Source organism: Dryobates pubescens, chromosome 1 (assembly GCF_014839835.1).
Source record: "Dryobates pubescens isolate bDryPub1 chromosome 1, bDryPub1.pri, whole genome shotgun sequence".
In the NCBI taxonomy this organism is placed as follows: domain Eukaryota; kingdom Metazoa; phylum Chordata; class Aves; order Piciformes; family Picidae; genus Dryobates; species Dryobates pubescens.
Genome location: NC_071612.1, coordinates 26,703,005 through 26,723,462, shown reverse-complemented (window position 1 = coordinate 26,723,462; position 20,458 = coordinate 26,703,005). Strand labels below are relative to the sequence as shown.

Genomic DNA, 20,458 nt, shown 5'->3' with positions numbered 1-20,458 from the left:
TATTGCTGTGCACCACCCAAAAGAGCTTGGCCCCCTCCCCTTGCCCCCCAGCCCTCAGCTATTGATAGACATTGATCAGATCCCTCTCAGCCTTCTCTTCTCCAGACTGAACAGCCCCAGGGCTCTCAGTCTCTCTTTCCAGGGGAGATGCTCAAGTCCCCTAAGCATCCTCCTGGCTCTCCCTTGGACTCTCTCCAGCAGGTCTCTGTCTGTCTTGAACTGGGGAGCCCAGAACTGGACACAGGATTGCAGCTGTGGTCTGAGCAGGGCAGAGTAGAGGGGGAGCAGAACCTCCTTAGCCCTGCTGGCCACACTTTTCTTGCTGCCCCCTACATCATGAGATCATGTTCAGCTTTAAGCTTTATTCAGAAATTTGTTTTTAGCTGGGGAGGAGGGAAGGAGGGATTTGTTTGCTTGTTTGTTTTGTGGTGGTTTCTTTGGGTGTTGTGGTTTTGTTTGATCGGGGCTTTTAATATTCTTTTCTCATTTCCTTCCCTCTCAATTTCATAGGAGTGTAGAGGAAACCCTCCCCTGGCACCCATCTGGTGCTTCTGTCATTTTTATTTGAGGGCTTTTTACATGCTTTCAGCTCTGAGAGGCTTGAGCTTTCCTCATTCTGTTCAAGCACTCTGGGTTGAAGGAGTGAGCTTGGTTTGTTTGTGCATCTCAATGGCTAACTTCAGCACTTGACTGAGTGCTGCTGAGTATGAATCAGTGCTGCAGAATAGAGAGCTGCCAGTGCTGGCGTTTCCCTCTCTTTGTTTACTTCATGAAAGAAGCACTTCAGAAGTAATTAGATGCCTTGTGAATTTTGTCTTAATTAGAGGCTCCTATAAATAGGAGACTGAGGTCCTCTAGGTGCTTGGGGGCAGTAAAATACCCAGAGGCAGTGAGAGTGGCTGGGCTGTTAGCTCCCATGGATGGATGAAGGCTTGGCCCCTTGGCAAGACTGTTCTGGAAATGCCATCTGCAAGACCTGTGGAGCAAACATCTATGAGCTGGGTGAAGGAGCACCTGAGATGGAGACTTGGAAGTCCTGAGGTGATTTGCCCTAGTGCAAGGTGGGAATTAGTTTTGTGACCCTGACAGAGGGTGTTGCAGCCACTGTCCTGCCAGGGTGTGTGCAGGGTGCATGGGATTGCAAAAGACTTTCTAGCTGAACAAGTGCACTCTGCAAAAAGCAAAGCAATCACATTCCTTACAGTAGAATAAACCAGGGTGGAAGAGACCTTCAAGATCATGGTGTCCAACCTATTATCCAGCATCACCTAATCAACTCAACCATGCAACCAAGCAGCCTATCAAGTCTCCTCCTGAACACCTCCAATGATGGTGACTCCACCTAAACTGAGGGGCCCAGAACTGGACACAGTACTCCATGTGTGCCAGGGACAACATCCTGACCCGTTGGCACCTTGTGATTGGAACAGAAGCCACCTCCTTGACACGCTGGCACCTCTCATTGGCAAAAGATTTTAGCTTACGTATGTAGTTGGGATTTATTGGTGAAGTGATTGATAAGAGAGAATTTGAACAGCTACTCTGAGCAATGTAAGAGTTCAGGGGGTTTAGGCTGCTAGGGACTTCTACTTCAGAACAAGAGGACACAGTCTCAAGCTGCACCAGGGGAGGTTCAGTCTGGATGTTAGGAAGAAATTCTGTACAGAGAGAGTGATTGCCCTTTGAAATGGGCTGCCCAGGGAGGTGGTGGAGTCACCATCACTGGAGGTGTTCAGGAGGAGACTTGATGGGGTGCTTGGTGCCATGGTTTAGTTGATTAGGTGGTGTTGGATGATAGGTTGGACACAATGATCTTGAAGGTCTCTTCCAACCTGGTGTGGTCTATTCTATTCTCTTTGTTAGCTGTTTGTCTGTTAAGGGTTTCCTGGACTTAATCTGTTAAGGACACTCTCAGACTGTCATGCTGGGGATTCTATCCTGCAGTAATGGAGGACTTCTGAGGTTCTCTGCCTTTCTGGAATCTCATTGCTAGAGCAGCAACAGGGTTCATGCACCATTTGTCATCCAATGGCCCTTGAACCAGGGGGATGTGATACAGGACTGCATTTGGCCAAACAAACATCCATTCATTGCTGCATAAGTGACTTTTATCACTGCTGGTAATCTTGGCAGCTCACACCTGTGCACAGAGATGGAGGAGGGTAGAGCTGACCCTGCTCCTGTTGCTCCAGCCCATGAGCATCCTAGTGATTGCTGAAGTAACCCCATCTGTTGTCCTCTGTCTGCTTACTCTGTCTGTGCATTTATTTGGAAACCTTGGCCAGGCTCTGTTCCTCCTTTGCCTGCCCACAAAGCCTGCTCGGAGTGCTGCTGGGTCCCAGGCTTTAGGAACTCGTGCAGCAATGTGCTGTGCACACGGTGTGAGCACCTGAGCCTTTTCTATTGAGCTCTTGACAAGTGGAGTCATTAATGCAGTTATGGTGTGAGGATTTGGGAGGGTGGTGCATCGTGGGGGGAGTCAAATATAACATCAATTGGTTGACAGCAGGTTTATAAGTTGGGAGACCTTACTGCTCTCTACAACTACCTGAAAGGAAGTTGTAGACAGGTGGGGGTTGGCCTTTTCTTCCTGGAGACGACACAGTCTCAGGCTGTGCCAGGGGAGGTTCAGGCTGGATGCTAGGAAATATTTCTTCCCAGAGAGGGCTCTCAGCCATGGGAATGTTCTGCCCAGGGCAGTGCTGGAGTCACCATCCCTGGAGGTGTTGAAGCAGTGTGTGGAGCTGGTGCTCAGGGACGTGGTTCAGTGTTGAGCCTTGAGTGCTGGGTGAAAGGTTGGACTGGATGAGCTTGGAGGCCTCTTCCAACCAGATGTTTCCTGTGGTATTTACTTAAAGAATGTGTGGATAACCCCATTTGCAGTGATACATCCAGTGTTTCACATGCATCCAAAAAGAAATACACTGTTCAGGTGTGGGGGTTTTACATATATCATAGAATCAGTAAGACTGGAAAACAACTCCAAGATTATCAAGTCCAACCTGTCACCTAATACCTCATGACTAATTAAACCATGGCACCAAGTGCCACATCCAATCCCCCTTGAACACCTCCAGGGATGGTGACTCCACCACCTCCCTGGGCAGCACATCCCAATGGCCAATCTCTCTTGCTGGGAAGAACTTTCTCCTCACCTCCAGCCTGAACCTCCCCTGGCACAGCTTGAGACTGTGTCCTCTTGTTCTGGTGCTGGTTGCCTGGGAGAAGAGACCAATCCCCACCTGGCTACAACCTCCCTTCAGGGAGTTGGAGAGCAATAAGGTCTCCCCTGAGCCGCCTCTTCTCCAGGCTAAATATCCCCAGCTTCCTCAGCCTCTCCTCATAGATTAAAAAATTATATATTTATAAATAATATATATTAAAAATATATAACATATATAAATATATAATATATTAAAAAATAAAAATATATAGAATAATATATAAATAATAAATATATATAAATAATGTAGACATAAAAATAATATAGAAAAAAATGTGTAAATAAAAACAGTAGCTGAAAAGAATAAAATAAAAATAATAATAAATAAAAAAATAAAAAAATTATATAAAAATATAAATATAAATAAAAATTGTGTGTGTGTGTGTCTATACATATGTCCCTGTACATATGTATAAGCAAATGCTGTGGAAGTGGTATTTAACTGCAGGTAGCCTGAGTCTGGTGTGTGTGCATGTATGTGATGTCAAAATGGCAAACCAGACTTGGAGCTGCTCCAGGTTCCCTTGGTCTTTCTCAGGCTGTGACAGTGATTTTTGTGCCTCAGCTGTAAAAAAGCTGGGATGGATTTATTCAAGCAACGTGCAGCTCCTTTCCAATGTGTTTCTTGTTTCCTGAGGGGTTTTAGTGGACTCTTGGGGTTGTTCTTGTGTGTGTGTCTGCAATATTTTATACTTTGGGATTTTAGCCAACAAATGTCTGCTGGAATATTCCCTTGGCATATAAAAGGCAAGATATCCACCAGTACTTAACTAATGTCTCCTGTTTCTGTTTTGTTTCTTTGTGCTAGCAGTTTGTGTTGGACTAATCTTGAGGAGCTCTCTCTGCTGAGTTAATTAAAGACCTGGTGATGTAGGACTTTTGCTTTCATTCATCTGGACTAAAAATCTCAGCACCATCAGCATATTAGAAACAAATGGTTGAATTGTTGTCTTTCATGCACTTCAGAGCAGTACAAGTGGTGTCCTTGAGGAACTCTCTTCCTCTTTATGCTAAAAGGGGTGACAAGTTGAAAAAATCAAACCTATGTGGCTGAAACTCAAAAAAAATGGCACTAGAAAGTCACCTCTGATTGACAGGCTCACAGGGTATTAGGGGTTGGAAGGGACCTCTGAAGATCATCTAGTCCAACCCCCCTGCCAGAGCAGCACCATGGAATCCAGTACAGGTCACACACGAACACATCCATATGGGGCTGGAAAGGCTCCAGAGAAGGAGATTCCACAACCTCTCTGGGCAGCCTGCTCCAGTGCTCTGGGACCCTCACAGTGAAGAAGTTCCTCCTCATGTTGAGGTGGAACCTCCTGTGCTGGACTTTAGATCCATTGTCCCTTGTCTTATCACAGGGCACAAGTGGGCAGAGCCTGTCCCCTCCCTCCTGACCCCCAGCCCTCAGATATTGAGAGCCATTGATCAGTTCCCTCTCAGTCTTCTCCTCTCCAGACTGAACAGCCCCAGGGCTCTCAGTCTCTCCTCCCCAGGCAGTGCTGCAGTCCCTTCAGCATCCTTGGAGCCCTCCCTTGCACTCTCTCCAGCAGATCCCTGTCCCTCCTGAACTAGGGAGCCCAGAGCTGGATGCAGTATTCCAGGTGAGGTCTCAGCAGGGCAGAGCAGAGGGGGAGGAGAACCTCCCTGGCTCTGCTGGACATGCTTCTCTGAAAGCCTCCCAGGATCCCCTTGGCCTTCTTGGCCACCAGGGCACTGAATCACAGAATAACCAACGTTGAAAGAGACCTCAAAGATCATCAAGTCCAACCTGTCACCGCAGACCTCATAACTAACCAGCACTCCCAGGTCCTTCTCCCCAGGGCTGCTCTCCAGCAGATCATCTCCTAACCTGTGTGTGGTTAGGAAGTGGTTTGTCTTCATGCTAGCTTCTGTGAAATAAATGTTCTTCTTTCACATGTTTAAGGTTGCCTTTTTCTTCCACAGCAACAAAAGATTGAGCCATCAGCAGTAGTGCCCTTTGTACACAAAATGTGAAGCTTCTGGTGGTTATCAAGCTTGCAGTCTGCACCTTGATCTGTTTATATGGCACTTACTGCTTGGGTGTGCTGGGCTGCCTGCTCAAAGGAGAGCTGGCAGAAGTGTAGCTCTGAGTTCCCAGCTTTTTTGGCTGCTGGTTATAATGCTGACAGAATTTACTCCCTAGTTCATCTGGGAGATATTGCTTGGTTGGTTGTTTTCTTGTGTGTTTGGTTGGTTGCTTAATATGTCATCTTCTCCCAGGCAACCAGTACCAGAAAGAGAGGACACAGTCTCAGGCTGTGCCAGGGGTGGTTTAGGCTGGGTTTCTTCCCAGCAAGAGAGACTGGTCATTGGAATGTGCTGCCCAGGGAGGTGGTGGAGTCCCCAGGCCTGGAAGTGTTTGAAAACAGCCTGGATGAGGCACTGAGTGCCGTGGTTTAGTCTATTAGATGGTGCTGGTGTTCTCAGAGGGCTTTCCCATCCTGGTTAATTCTGGGATTCTAAATGTGGCAAAGCTTTCTGTGAGGAGTGGATGTTGTGGCTCTCATTGCTGGGCCTGTGTTTCACCTTGAGAGTCAACTGCTACAGCTTTTTGGAGATTGCCAGTTTTGGATGGCATTCAGCTGAGCTCTGGAGGTTGTAGCCAGGCAGGGGTTGGTCTCTTCTCCCAGGCAACCAGCACCAGAACAAGAGGACACAGCCTTAAGCTGTGCCAGGGGAGGTTTAGGCTGGAAGTGAGGAGAAGGTTCTTCCCAGCAAGAGAGATTGGGCACTGGAATGTGCTGCCTGGGGAGGTGGTGGAGTCCCCATCCCTGGAGGTGTTTAAGGGGGATTGGACGTGGCACTTGGTGCCATGGTTTATTTGTCATGAGGGTGACAGGTTGGACTTGATGATCTCTGAGGTCTTTTCCAACCTTATTGATTCTATGATTCTGTAGTTGATTCTGTGATTCATTCTATGATTGCATTATGTTTGAGGTGGGAAAGATACGTCCCCTTAAGAGGGACTAAATTGTAGGCTGTGAAAACAGTATCACAGCAGTATCACAGTATATGATACATAATGGGCTGCTAGGGTTGCTGAAGAGATGGATGTTCAGTTAGCTGGACTAGCTGTCTGTGGGTGAACATAAATAACCCAGTTTGGGAAGTGAGGCAGTACACACAGTAGTATATGCTCTGCAGACCTCTTCGTGTGTACGGCCTTTACAGTATGGAATAAATCTCCTCTTTGGGAGAAGCTGAGCTCACGAGCTGATTGCCACTTTGCACTCCAGCTCTGTTAGAGGAAAATGGTTGCTTTGTTCTGGGCTTGCTCAGGAGGCCCCAGCAATGAAGCTTTCCCAAATGTTTATTCCCAATGAGCCAGGTGTCTGTTCCGACCCGAACCCCACGGCTCCCTAGGCCGTGCCTCGTCAGCAGGCCCGCGCTCATTCCGTGAGTTGTGGTCGTGGAGCTAATTTGTTTTGGCCATCCAAAAGAAAACCAGAAACTAAATGCAAGCAGCTCCACAACTGGAGCAGAGCCTCTGCAGAGCTGCAGCTCCCAGAAGCTCCAATGGCCATACAGAGTTTCCGTCTCGCTATGTTTTCATTCCCTTTCCTCTTTCTGTCTCTCTGAGAAATGAAGCGGGCAATAATTCTTACCCACTGGCACATATTCGCCAGGGGAGAACGCTGGATTACTTCTGTAAGCTCTCTGAACAGAAGAATAACCTCCAGAGAGGAGACAGCCAGTTAAAATAAATTAGGGCTCTGAGGCACGCTGGCAGCATGAGAGCATCACTGAGCTGCTTGACAGAAGGCTTAGTGAAAGCTACTTACTTGGAGCCTTAAATATCTGCAGACATTCTGGCACTGGACTGTAGATCATTTTCCATCATTTGAGTATTTGGAAAGCTTTTTTCTTTCTCTTTCCTTTTGATTTTATTTGTTTTAGGTGTTGCCAGCATTGTTGTTCTTCTCAGTACAATTTTAGCCACGGACTCTGGATGGTTTTTTTTCTTCCCTGAGTCTTTTTTGACAGCTTGATTTTAGATATGGGGACCTTCTTTCTTCTCCAAGTCACAGCACTGGCTGTCTCCTGTAGTTCAGGAAGTGTTGCCCATCCCATCTCAGTGACAATCTTTTCACCTCTTTGTTCTTATTGATACTTCAAGTGGCTTGGGGAAGTGTGACCAGAGGCTTAGTTTCATGAGATGCTGATAGAGCTGCACTGCCAGAGAGCAGTTCCTTTATTCCTCTGGGGAAGTTAATGTGAACTGTGACTAATTTTAATGATCCCCTGAATTCCAGTGGCTCTTCCCCCATTGTAACTTGAGTGTCAATACCTGGCTAAAATCAGAAATCACAGAAACATTCAGGTTGGAAGAGACCCTCAGAATCACCGAGTCCAACCCTGAACCCTACTCTACAAGGCTCACCCCTAAACCAGAGCCCCAAGCACCACATCCAAACCACCTTGAAACGCCTTGGTGACTCCACCACCTCCTTGGGCAGCACATCCCAAGGGCCAGCCTCTCTTTCCGTGAAGAACTTTCTCTCACCTCCAGCCTAAACTTCCCTGGCACAGCTTGAGGCTGTGTCCTCTTGTTCTGGTGCTGGTTGCCTGGGAGAAGAGACCAAGCCCCACCTGGCTACAACCTTCAGGGAGTTGCAGAGGGCAAGAAGGTCTCCCCTGAGCCTCCTCCTCTCCAGGCTAAGCAACCCCAGCTCCCTCAGCCTCTCCTCACAGGGCTGTGCTCCAGACCCCTCCCCAGCTTTGTTGCCCTTCTCTGGACACATTCAAGTGTCTCGGGCAGGATGAGCTCACTGCTCCTGCTGGCCACACTGTTCCTGATGCAGGCCAGGATGCCCTTGGCCTTCTTGGCCTCCTGGGCACACTGCACACTGGTGTTAGCTGATTGACAAATAAAAGAGCACAAGTCCCAAAAGGCCTGTGTGCATTTAACCAATTTTGTAAATCTAATTGGGGTTTTTGGCCCTTTCCTCCATCAGCTCTCTGGCCAGTGTGGTTGAAGCTATGTGGTGCCTCCGGTGTTTTTAGCAGTTGGTGTCCTCTTGTACTCAGAAGGCACATAGCCGTGCCTTTGGGCTGTGCAAGGAGGGATGATGCTGTGTGTGTGCATGCAGTAGTTGCTTTGAAGTGCAAAAGCAGGGGGGGTTGAGTTGGGGGTTGGTTTGGGTTTTTTTTTGTTGTTGTTCTTTTCTTTTGTGGAGGATGTCCAGGGTTGAAATGCAGGAAGTGAAGGCTGAAAGGATTTAGTCTTTTCCCTGGAATGCGAGCCCAGAGGCACACTAAGTTATCACAGTATCACAGAACATCAGAGCTTGGAAGCTCCAGCCCTCTGCTCATCCTCGTGGCCCTTCTCTGGACACCTTCTAGCACCTCCCTGTAACAGAGGCTCCAGAACTGCCCACAGTGCTCCAGCTGTGGTCTCAGCAGAGTGGAGCAGAGGGGGGGAATCTTCTCTTGCAGTGTCTCACCAGTGGGGCCCTTGGTTGTGTACTTTGAGCTCTGTGTATGTTTGAGAGCAGCTTGTTAGAGTGTTGATTATCAGTGCAAAGTGTACTTCGGTCAGGTGAAGTGAGGCTTGGATACACTGGGCAGGGACAGGTGAGGAGTGTAAATATTGGATCAGAGTGTATTCCAGCAGGGAGCTAAAGCCCCTGTGGTTTGAATGTCCATGTGAACAGGCAGTGCCCTTTGCTTAGAGAGGTTATCTGCTTAGTCTGTGATTCTGCAGAGTTCTCTTGCCATGGCCTTTCTGTATGTGGGGGCTTGGGGGTTTTGCTCTGCTGTATAGGGAAGGATGTAGCCTGTCTTGGGGTTGTTTAGCCTGGAGAAGAGGAGGCTCAGGGGAGACCTTATTGCTCTCTACAACTCCCTGAAGGGAGGTTATAGCCAGATGGGGGTTGGTCTCTTCTCCCAGGCACCCAGCACTAGAACAAGAGGACACAGTCTCAAGCTGTGCCAGGGGAGGTTTAGGCTGGAGGTGTGGAGAAAGTTCTTGCCAGCAAGAGAGATTGGCCATTGGAATGTGCTGCCCAGGGAGGTGGTGGAGTCCCTATCCCTGGAGGTGTTCAAGAAAGGCTTGGATGTGGCACTTGAAGCCATGTTGGGTGATAGGTAATAGGTTGGAGTTGATGATCTCTGAGGTCTTTTCCAACCTGGTTGATTCTGTATTCTGACTTTTGCTTCGAGTGTGCAATAGCTGAAGTGATCCTACAGGAAGGGTGGGGAGGGATTTTTTGCAAGAGTTTCTAGTGATAGGACAAGAGGGGTTGGGTTTAAGCTGAGGGAGAGTAGGTTCAGACTGGATCTTAGGAAGAAGCTCTTTGGTATGAGGGTGGTGAGACTCTGGTATAGGCAGCAAAGCAAGGTGGTGGATGTGTCCTTCCTGGGGCTGTTCAAGGCCAGGTTGGATGAAGCCTTGAGCAGCTGAGTCTAGTTGAGAGGCATCTCTGCCCATGGCAGGGAGCTTGGAGGAGATGAGCTCTGAGGTCCTTTCCAACCGAAGCCATTCTGTAATTCTTTGTCTTTAAAATGATTTCCTATAGCCAACCACATGTCAGAAATGCTGGAGGGAGGTGAGCCCCTTGGGAGCAATGAATTATCTGCAGCTTTTTCTCTGTCTGTAACACTGAAGGATGTTTGTGTGATGTGAGTAATGCTATTTACTGTAAGGCTATGAAGGAATTTATTTGGGACAGTGGTTGTGGTGCAGTCTCACACAAGCCAGTTGCAGCTGGCATTGAGTCAAGGCAGGCAGTGTGGAAAAGATAAAAGGCAGCTTTCAAGGTCCTGCAGCTGAGTCAGGGCACCCCCAAGCAACGATACAGGCTGGCTAGGGACTGGCTTGAGGGCAGCCCTGGAGAAAAGCCCTTGGGGGTGCTGGGGGAGGAGAAGCTCAACAGCAGCCAGCAGTGAGCACTTGCAGCCCAGAGGGCCAACCAGAGCCTGGGCTGCAGCAAGTGTGGCCAGCAGGGCCAGGGAGTGGATTCTCCCCTTCTGCTCCACTCTGCTGAGACCAAACATGGAGCTCTGTGTCCAGTTCTGGAGCCCCTAGTACAGGAAGGATCTGGAGGTGCTGGAAGGTGTCCAGAGAAGGGCCACAAGGATGAGCAGAGGGCTGGAGCTGCTCTGCTATGAGGACAGACTGAGAGAGTTGGGGCTGTTCAGTCTGGAGAAGAGAAAGCTCCCAGGAGATCTAATTGTGGCTTTCCAGGATCTGAAAGGGGCCACAAGAAAGCTGGGGAGGGACTTTAGAGGGTGTCATAGGACTGGGGGGAATGGAGCAAAACTAGAAGTAGGTAGACTCAGATTGGATGTCAGGAAGAAGTTCTTGCCTGTGAGGGTGGTGAGAGCCTGGCACAGGTTGCCCAGGGAGGTGGTGGCAGCCTCATGCCTGGAGGTGTTTGCAGCCAGGCTGGATGTGGCTGTGAGCAACCTGCTGTAGTGTGAGGTGTCCCTGCCATTGGCAGGGGGGTTGGGACTGGCTGATCCTTGAGGTCCCTTCCAACCCTGAGAGTTCTATGATTCTAAACAGACATTTGTCTTATGGCTAAGTGCAGTTGAAGTATTTATTTAGCTTTTGTGCAGTAATAAATTGAGGACTGTTTGCAGAAGCTACCAAGTTTTCTTCCTGGGCATGTGAGGGGCGAAAATAGCTGGTTAGGTGTTAATTAGAAATTAAGCAAGCTGCCAATTGTTTTGGCTGTGGGGTAGATGATTTTGCTGGAAAGGCTCTTTCAAACTGTGTCATTAAAGCTTGAGGTTAAAAGAAAAAGCTGTTTTCCTTGCCATCTGTTGTTGCTGCTTGTGTTTTCTTTTGTTCTCTTTCCTTTTTACCATGGTGTTTACTACAACACAGAATAATAGGCTGTGAAATGCAGCTGAAGGAAGCACTGCACCCCAGTTGTTTTGGATTGCTGCTTTTAAAAACCTAAGAGACAACTGTGCTGAGATTTACTTGTTAGTACTGTTGGTTTTGATGCCCAGCCTGGGTTAGGAACTGCTTTGCTTCTGTTCTATCTCCATCCAGAATACATAACAGGACAATATTGGCAGGTTTGAGATGCAGGAAGAAGAGCAGAAAAGTTGTGTGGTGGGTTTGGGGTTTTCCCCCCCTCTTTGGTCAAACAAAACTGAAATCCAGTAATAGATGGATTATTTTATGTTCATTAGGCTCATAGAATTGTCAGGGTTGGAAGAGACCTCAAGGATCATCCAGTTCCAACCCCCCTGCCATGGGCTGCTTAGAGCCACATCCAGCCTGGCCTTCAAAACCTCCAGGGATGAGGCTTCCACCACCTCCCTGGGCAACCTGTGCCAGTCTCTCACCACCCTCCTGGGGAACAACTTCTTCCTGACATCCAGTCTGAATCTACCCACTTCTGGTTTTGCTCCAAAGTGTCCTGAGCATCTCTGGGTGTTACAGACTGTCTTCTGGCTTTCAGCCTTGAAGCCGATTGCTCCTGAGGGCCCCAAAAGAAATGTGCTGCTGGGGGCTGTAGGAGTGATTTGCCTCAGCAGGTGCCTGATCATGAAATCTCTTCCCTGTTTGCCTCCCCCTCTGTTTCCAAATGAGCTTCCCAGAGTGCAGAGACATGAAACTATGTGGGAGGAAACATTTCTGGTTCAGCAGATTTCTAGCTTGTATGTGTGCTGTGTAACATCAAAAAGAAGTCTGTCCTCCCCCTTTCTCTTTTCCTGTAGGTGTAACTCATGCTTGATTTCAAAACCTTGCCTTGTATTGTAAATAGAGAATTAGTACAGATCCAGTGGGGACTGGAAGGATATTTATCCGGCTCAGAAGCCAGTTTGGTAGGTAGCCAGTTTTAGAATGTTAATGCTGCACTCCTCTCTGCCTCAGGGATTGTGGCAGTGATTCCATGAGTTTGCATGTGTACAGTGAACAAAGGCCTCTGTTAAGGCTAAGCTATTTGTCCTGTTGTAAATGAGGCATTTGGGGGATTGAGGTGGTTGGTTGTTGGTTTGGTTTTGAAATTATTGAGGCTGGAAAAGACCTCTGAGATCATCAAGCCTGGCTTGTGACCTAACACCACCACACTGACCAGACCATGGCACCAAGTGCCTCATCCAGGCTCTTCATAAACACCTCCACCACCTCCCTGGGCAGCACATCCCAATGGCCAATCTCTCGTGCTGGGATTAATGTGTTCCTAACCTCCAGCCCAAACCTCCCCTGGCACAGCTTGAGACTGTGTCCTCTTGTTCTGGTGCTGCTTGCCTGGGAGAAGAGACCAACCCCCACCTGGCTACAACCTCCCTTCAGGGAGTTGGAGACAGCAAGAAGGTCTCCTCTGAGCCTCCTCTTCTCCAGGCTAAGCAACCCCAACTCCCTCAGCCTCTCCTCACAGGGCTGTGCTCCAGACCCCTCCCCAGCTTTGTTGCCCTTCTCTGGACACCTTGCAGCAACTCAACATCTTTCCTAACCTGAGGAGCCCAGAACTGGACACAGGACTCAAGGTGTGGCCTAACCAGTACAGTGTACAGGGGCAGAATAACTTCCCTGCTCCTGCTGGCCACACTGTTCCTGATGCAGGCCAGGATGCCCTTGGCCCTCTTGGCCTTCTGGGCACACTGCAGCCTCATGTTCAGCTGGTCTTTCAATTAAAATTCTCTTGTGTTTGTGTTAAAACTCTGCCCTTGCAGCTTCAGTCCCACTTCACTATGGACACTTCACAAGGCAAAGATGCTGGCCAATAGAATAGACCAGGTTGGAGAAGACCTTCAAAAGCCCATCAAGCCCAATCTATCACCCAACACTATCTAATCAACTCAACCATAGCACCAAGTGCCTCAGCCAGGCTCTTAAACACCTCCAGTGATGGTGACTCCATCACCTCCCTGGGCAGCACATTCCAATGACTAATCTGGCTGAGATTTCCTGGAAGTGTCATCCTCACCTGTCTTGCTTACATCTCATATCTGAAATCACAGACTCACAGAAAACATCTGGTTGGAAGAGACCTCCAAGCTCATCCAGTCCAACCTACCCCCAGCACTGAAGGCTCAACACTACACCACTTCTGTAAGCAGCATGTGGAGTTGGTGCTTCAGCACCTCCAAGGATGGGGACTCCAGCACTGCCCTGGGCAGAGCATTCCAGTGTCTGAGAACCCTCTCTGGGAGGAAATACTTCCTAGCATCCAGCCTGAACCTCCCCTGCTGCAGCTTGGAACCATCTCCTCTGGTGCTGTCCCTTGCCTCCAAGGAGCAGAGGCTGTCCCCTCCTTGCTCCAGCCTCCCCTCAGGGAGCTGTAGAGAGCAGTGAGGTCTCCCCTCAGCCTCCTCTTCTCCAGCCTGAACACCCCCAGCTCCTTCAGCCCTTCCTTATAGCCCAGGTGCTCCAGGCCCTTGAGCAGGTGTTACTGGGCACTCTCATCACTGTATCTTGATAAGGAGATTGCTGCTGTGACCTCCTTCCCTACACATGCAGCTCTCCATAGTCTCGTCCCACAGTTTGTTTGTTCAGCTGTGCCTGTGAGAGAGGCCTCCCCCATCAGGCAGGCTTAGTTCCATGCTTGCAAGCAAGTCTTGTGGACATAACTAGGGCCTTGCCACACTTCTCAGGACCTGCCCCCTTTATTTACTCCTCTCCAGGGTGTATTTTGCAGCCATGCTTGAAGGGCTGTCCAGCCTGGAGCTTTGCTGCAATGATTTTACAGCTGTCTCCCATGTGTTGTTCGCAAATAGTTTTTCACCCCCAGCAGGCAACAGTTTAAGAGGGAGCTCTTGAAAGGCAGGTGATGCATTGTGAGCTGTTGTGCGTTGGCTGCCAGACTCAAACAAAAATGTTTGTGGGTTTTGGGGGGGAGGTTAGTTTGGTTTTGTTTTGTTGTTAGGGTGTCAGGGAGTGATAGGACTGGGGGGATGGAGCAAAACTAGAAGTGGAGAGATCCAGATTGGATGCGAAGATGAAGTTCTTCCCCATGAGGGTGGTGAGAGACTGGCACAGGTTGCCCAGGGAGGTGGTGGAAGCCTCATGCCTGGAGGTGTTTGCAGCCAGGCTGGATGTGGCTGTGAGCAACCTGCTGTAGTGTGAGGTGTCCCTGCCCGTGGCAGGGGGTTGGAACTGGCTGAGCCTTGAGGTTCTTTCTAACCCTAACATCTCAGACCCCTCTGGACATCCCAGAGGGGTCTGAGAACAATTCATGGGGGGGTCCTGTGTTGTTTCTCAATTGTGAATCTCTGTAAATGTATTTTGTGCATATTCATTGCATTTAATGCTTCCAGGGTTTGCTTGGTTTGTAAATGCAGCTTCCTTCTGCTTTTCAAACCAGCTGAGCTACTCTGCTGAATTAGTTTGGGGGTAATTCTCCAAAACTTTGGGGTGTGTGTGGTGGGGGGCACAGTCTCAAACCCCCCACACCTACTTTTGATGTCTTACTGCTGAGTATTTGTAGATTGCCTTCTTTTCTGTTTTCATCACAGTCACAACTTGTGAACATCATGCCCATTCCTATCTGTGCAGAGAAAGCTTGGGTTTATTCACTGGAGGAGTCCAATCACTAAGCACAGTGATCCACCTGACCTTTAGCTTTTAGTGCCCTTATGTTCCCTTCCCTTTTCCAAGCTTGCTGGCAAATGTCAGCATGCTGTAACATCTCTTTTTTAGGGATCTGTTTATGGCAGGTCCCACCCCTTAGCCAAAGGTTTGAGGAACTTCCCTATAAATAGCTATGCTGGTCATAGCTTTCCATGTGCTTGTGGGATTCCCTGATGTGTGCTTTATAGTAACAAGGTCTCTTAGCTCAGAGTTGGAGTATGGGCTCCAAAGGCAGGGATGTTGGCTTTGCTTTTGAGGCCTTTTGTAGAAAGCTGCCCTGTACAGGGAGAAATTCCTAGCACTTGAGCTAGGCAAGAAGTTTGGCTGAAACTGGATGTGAGGAAGAAGTTCTTCCCCAGGAGGGTGGTGAGAGCCTGGCACAGGTTGCCCAGGGAGGTGGTGGCAGCCTCCTGCCTGGAGGTGTTTGCAGCCAGGCTGGATGTGGCTGAGAGCAACCTGCTGTAGTGTGAGGTGTCCCTGCCCATGGCAGGGGGGTTGGGACTGGCTGATCCTTGGGGTCCCTTCCAACCCTGGCAGCTCTATGAGTCTGTGAAAATATAAGAAGGAACTATAAATATTGTTTGGTCATAAAGAAAGATAGTGCAGCAGCTTTCACAGGGATGTACTCATAAAGCAGAGCAGAGAAATTTCTAGACTGATCTCTCTATATATATATGTATATATATATTAAAAAAATCATAGAATGGTCCAGGCCAGGAGGGACCTGCAAAGCTCATCCAGTCCAACCTCCCTGCACTCAGCAGGGACATCCCCAGCTACGTCAGGTTGCCCAGGGCCTCGTCCAGCCTCACCTTCAATATCTCCAGTGAAGGAGCCTCAACCACCTCCCTGGGCAACCTCTTCCAGTGTTCCACCACCCTCAGAGTAAGGAACTTGTTCCTCACATCCCATCTCAATCTGCTCTGCTCTAGTTTGAAGCCATTGTCCCTGGTCCTGTCCCTGCAGGCCTTTGCAAACAGTCTCTCTGTAGCCTTCCTGGAGCCCCCTTCAGGTACTGGCAGGCTGCTATTAGGTCTCCCCAGGGCCTTCTCCTCTGCAGGCTGAACACCCTCAGCTCCCTCAGCCTGTCCTCATAGCAGAGCTGCTCCAACCCCCTGATCATTTTCCTGGCCCTCCTCTGGACCCTCTCCATCAAATCCATGTCCTTCCTTTACTGAGGGCTCTGGAGCTGGACACCTACTGCAGCTGAGGTCTGACCAGAGCAAAGTGGCTTGTATATCCATACCTATTTCTCTCTGTGAAGCAGCACTGTGAATACAGTCTTGTGGTGGTGTGTTCAGAGCGTGCAAAGAGCCAGCAGCCAAGTTTCTCACCTGTCACTCTCGTGGTCTCTCAGCTGAACGACGGCGGCAAGGCCGCCCAGGCCAACGTGGGCATCGGCGACGTGGTCCTCACCATCGACGGGATCAGCACGGATGGGATGACTCACCTGGAAGCACAAAACAAGATCAAGGCATGCACAGGCAATCTGAACATGACTCTGCAAAGGTAAGGGACCTTTTTATTTCTCTATGTATTGAAGAGAGGTAATCAGCACTGTAGTAGTTGTTTGGACCACAGAAACCTGGAGGTGGTCAGGTGAAGCGTGTGGAGGTTCATGGCCTCAGCTGAGAGGTGTGCTGCTGTAGCCTGAAATGCACCTTGATCTATAGCATTTGTGAGAGCTTGGTGGTGGGAGTCGTCAAAGACGTTTTCAGGAGGTTGCTTCTGTCCCTCTGTCCTTGTTTAAGGCAGGACAGATGCTCTGTTGTCCCTGAAAGGGGCAAAAGAATGCCACTCACACCAGTGCCACTCACACTCCCTCTGCAGAGGGACCTTGCCAGGCTGGACAGATGGGCAGTCCAAGGGCAGGAGATTGAACTCATCCAAGTGTCTACACATTGCTCACAATAACCCCATGCAGTGCTACAGGCTGGGGTCAGAGTGGCTGAGAGCAGCTAGGCAGAGAGGGACCTGGGGGTGTGGTTGACAGCATCTGAACAGGAGCCAGCAGTGTGCCCAGGGGGCCAAGAAGGCCAAGGGCATCCTGGCCTGCATCAGGCACAGTGTGGCCAGCAGGAGCAGGGAGGTCATTCTGCCCTGTACTCAGCACTGGTCAGGCCACACCTTGAGTCCTGTGTCCAGCTCTGGGCTCCTCAATTTAGGAAAGATGTCGAGATGCTGGAAGGTGTCCAGAGAAGGGCAACAAAGCTGGGGAGGGGTCTGGAGCACAGCCCTGTGAGGAGAGGCTGAGGGAGCTGGGGTTGCTTAGCCTGGAGAAGAGGAGGCTCAGGGGAGACCTTCTTGCTGTCTCCAACTCCCTGAAGGGAGGTTGTAGCCAGGTGGGGGTTGGTCTCTTCTCCCAGGCAACCAGCACCATAACAAGAGGACACAGTCTCAAGCTGTGCCAGGGGATCATCCTTGTGGCCCTGCTCTGGACACCTTCCAGCACCTCCAGATCCTTCCTGGAACAGAGGCTCCAGAACTGGACACAGAGCTCCAGCTGTGGTCTCAGCAGAGTGCAGTAGAGGGGGAGAATTGAGCTGCTGGCTATGCTTCTCTTGCTGCAGCCCAGGCTCTGCTTGGCTCTCTGGGCTGCAAGTGCTCACTGCTGGCTCCTCTTGAGCTTCTCATCCACCAGCACCCCCAGGTTGCTTTCTCCAGGGCTCCTCTCAAGCCAGTCCCTGCCCAGCTTATATTGGTGTTTTGGATTGCCCTGACCCAGCTGCAGGACTTTACACTTGGTCTTGTTGAACCTCATGAGGTCCAGGTGCCTCTGGCTGGATCCCTTCCCTCCAGCTGTCAGCTGCACCACGCAGCTTGGTGTGCTCAGTTAACCTCCTGAGGGTGCCTCAATGCCACTGTCCATGGCACCAACACAGATGTTAAACAAGCCTGGTCCCAGGACTGATCCCTGAGGGGCTCCACTTGTCACTGGCTGTGAGTGCTTTTCTGCTCTAAGAGGCTACAACTCATTACTTCTTGTCATGTCTTGTCTTACTCTGCTGTACTTTGGTCCTCAGCTGTCACTTCCTCAGTCTCTGAGGAGAGTAGCAGCTTGTGGTGTGGCTCATGCCTAGGGCACCTTCTCGTGTGACCCTTACAAAGGCAGCATGAGAAGTTGGGTGCTGGCAGGAAGTATTCCCCCTGGCCATCAGAAGTGTCCCATGTTGGCTGCTTGCTGTTCTGCCTACCACTGAAGCAGGCAGGTGGTGCAGAAATGCACTTTGCAGGAGCCCACTGAGCCACTCCAGCAGGCAGCTGGGATTGTGAGGCTTTGACACACTTTCTCCTGCTCCTGTGAATAGATGGGCAGGTTAATATCAGATAGAGGGAAGCAATAGTAGGTGTGTCTCTGTCAGGCAATAACTTGTCTGAGGCTGCTTCTTGTTGGGTGTAGGGATGAGTAGCTTGAAAACTGAGTTAGCTCAGTTCCCTCCTGCTCTTGCCCTTCCTAGTCTCTGTGGCCTCTGACTCACCAGTGTCAGCTCCCTGAGAGCTGAAGGCTAAGATAGGATCAGGCTAGCAGAAGGCAAAGCCTCTGATCCAGCATCTGGAGGTGGGACAGATGCCCTCTCTTGTGGCTCTGCTGGTCTGTGGTCTCCTGGTCTCAGCTGTTTTGAATTCTGCCCTGATCCCATGAATCCCAAGCTACAGATGGTATCACAGAACATTAGAGGTTGGGAAGACCTCCAGAGATCATCCAGTGCAACCCCCCTGCCAGAGCAGCATCACCAAGGGCAGTCTGCACAGGAATGCATCTGGGGGGGCTGGAAAGGCTTCACAGAAGGAGACTCCACAACCTCCAGTTCTGGGCCCCTCAGTTTAAGTGAGCTGCTTGAAAGAGTCCAGTGCAGAGCCATGAGGATGATGAAGGGAATACAACAGAACTTCTCCGTATGAGGAGAGCCTGAGGGAGCTGAGGGCTCTGGAGCTTGGAGAGGAGGAACCTGAGGGTGACCTCATTGCTGTTGCTAAAGCTGTGCAGGGTGAGTGCTCAGAGGCTGGAGTCAGGTGCTGCTGGGGGATGCCCAATGCCAGCACAAGGGGCAGTGGTGGAAGCTGAGGCAGAGGAAGTGCCATGGAAACAGGAGGAAGAATTTTTCCCCTGTGAGGGTGACAGAGCCCTGGAAGAGGCTGCCCAGGGGGGCTGTGGAGTCTCCCTCTCTGGAGATACTCAAACCCCACTTGGATGTGTTCCTGTGTGACCTGCTCTAGATGCTCCTGTTCTGGCAGGGGAGTTGGACTGGATGAGCTTTGGAGGTCCCTCCCAGCCCCTGACATTCTGTGAGTCTGTGAGGAGTTAAAACCCCTGACACTTTGCCTGCCTGCACCTTTATCATACTCTTTTCCTTCCTGATCTTTCTGGTCTTTTTTCTATCAGAAAGCATGAAGTCTAGGCTTCTGACTTCAGACCAGCTGAAATTGTCATGATTTGAGATGCAGTGATAGGGGGGCAGGGAGACCATTATGGATCATTTGATTCCTGTTCTCCAAGGTCATTTTTCAAGTGAGACAATTCAGAAAGAGTTTTCTGTAGCAAGTTTTAGTTCAGCTTTTTACTCTACTATTTGTATTGTTCCTAGTCTTGGTTTTATTAGCAAACTTAGAGTGATATTACCATCTAGAGGTCCCAGATGGCTGGAAACTGGCCTAACGTGGTGCCCATCCACGAGAAGGGTCAGATGGAGGAACCTGGAAACTGCAGGCCAGTCAGCCTGACCTCAGTGCCAGGGAAAGTGATGGAACAGATTATCCTGGCGGCAATCACTGCGCACCTGAAGGATGGCCAAGGGCTCAGGTCTAGCCAGCATGGATTTAGGAAGGGCAGGTCCTGCCTCTCCAACCTGATCTCTTTCTATGCCCAGGTGACTGCCTGGTGGATGTGGGGCAGGCTGTGGATGTGGTCTGCCTGGACTTCAGCTCCTCAATTTAAGAAGGACATTGAGAACATGTCCAGAGGCTGGGGAGGGGTCTGGAGCACAGCCCTGTGAGGAGAGGCTGAGGGAGCTGGGGTTGCTTAGCCTGGAGAAGAGGAGGCTCAGGGGAGACCTTGCTATCTGCAGCTACCTGAGGGGAGGTTGTAGCCAGGAGGGGGTGAGGAGAAAATTCTTCACTGAGAGAGTTGTTAGCCGTTGGAATGTGCTGCCCAGGGAGGTGGTGGAGTCCCCATCCCTGGGGGTGTTCAAGAGGGGATTGGATGTGGCACTTGGAGCCATGGTCTAGTAGTCATGAGGTCTGTGGTGACAGGTTGGACTTGATGATCTTTGAGGACTTTTCCAAGCTTGCTGATTCTGTTCTATGATTCTATGAATTGGTAGCACTGTGAATCCCAGGAGACAGCCTTGGCCACTGGAGCAGGGGGAATGAGTCCTGAAGCTCAGAATTTTTCAGCTTTCTTTATAGAAAGATGAGAAAGTAATGGAACTGCCAAATCAAGTGTCAGGGATAGAATAGAATAGACCAGGTTGGAAGAGACCTTCAAGATCATTGTGTCCAACCTATCATCCAACACCACCTAATCAATTAAACCATGGCACCAAGCACCCCATCCAGTCTCCTCCTGAGCACCTCCAGTGATGGTGACTCCACCACCTCCCTGGGCAGCCCATCCCAATGGGCAATCCCTCTCTCTGTGTAGAATCTCTTCCTAACCTCCAGCCTAAACCTCCCCT

The 20,458-nt window shown here is 50.0% G+C and overlaps 1 protein-coding gene across 1 annotated transcript in view; it reads left to right on the top strand.

The window, feature by feature from the left end:
- PDLIM5 (PDZ and LIM domain 5) overlaps positions 1-20,458 on the top strand; it is a 128,176-nt gene that overhangs the window by 24,786 nt on the left and 82,932 nt on the right. The window contains exon 2 of the mRNA XM_054163119.1: positions 16,141-16,292. Within this exon, the coding sequence (XP_054019094.1) occupies positions 16,141-16,292 (152 nt within the window). The remainder of the gene's footprint in view (positions 1-16,140; positions 16,293-20,458) is intronic.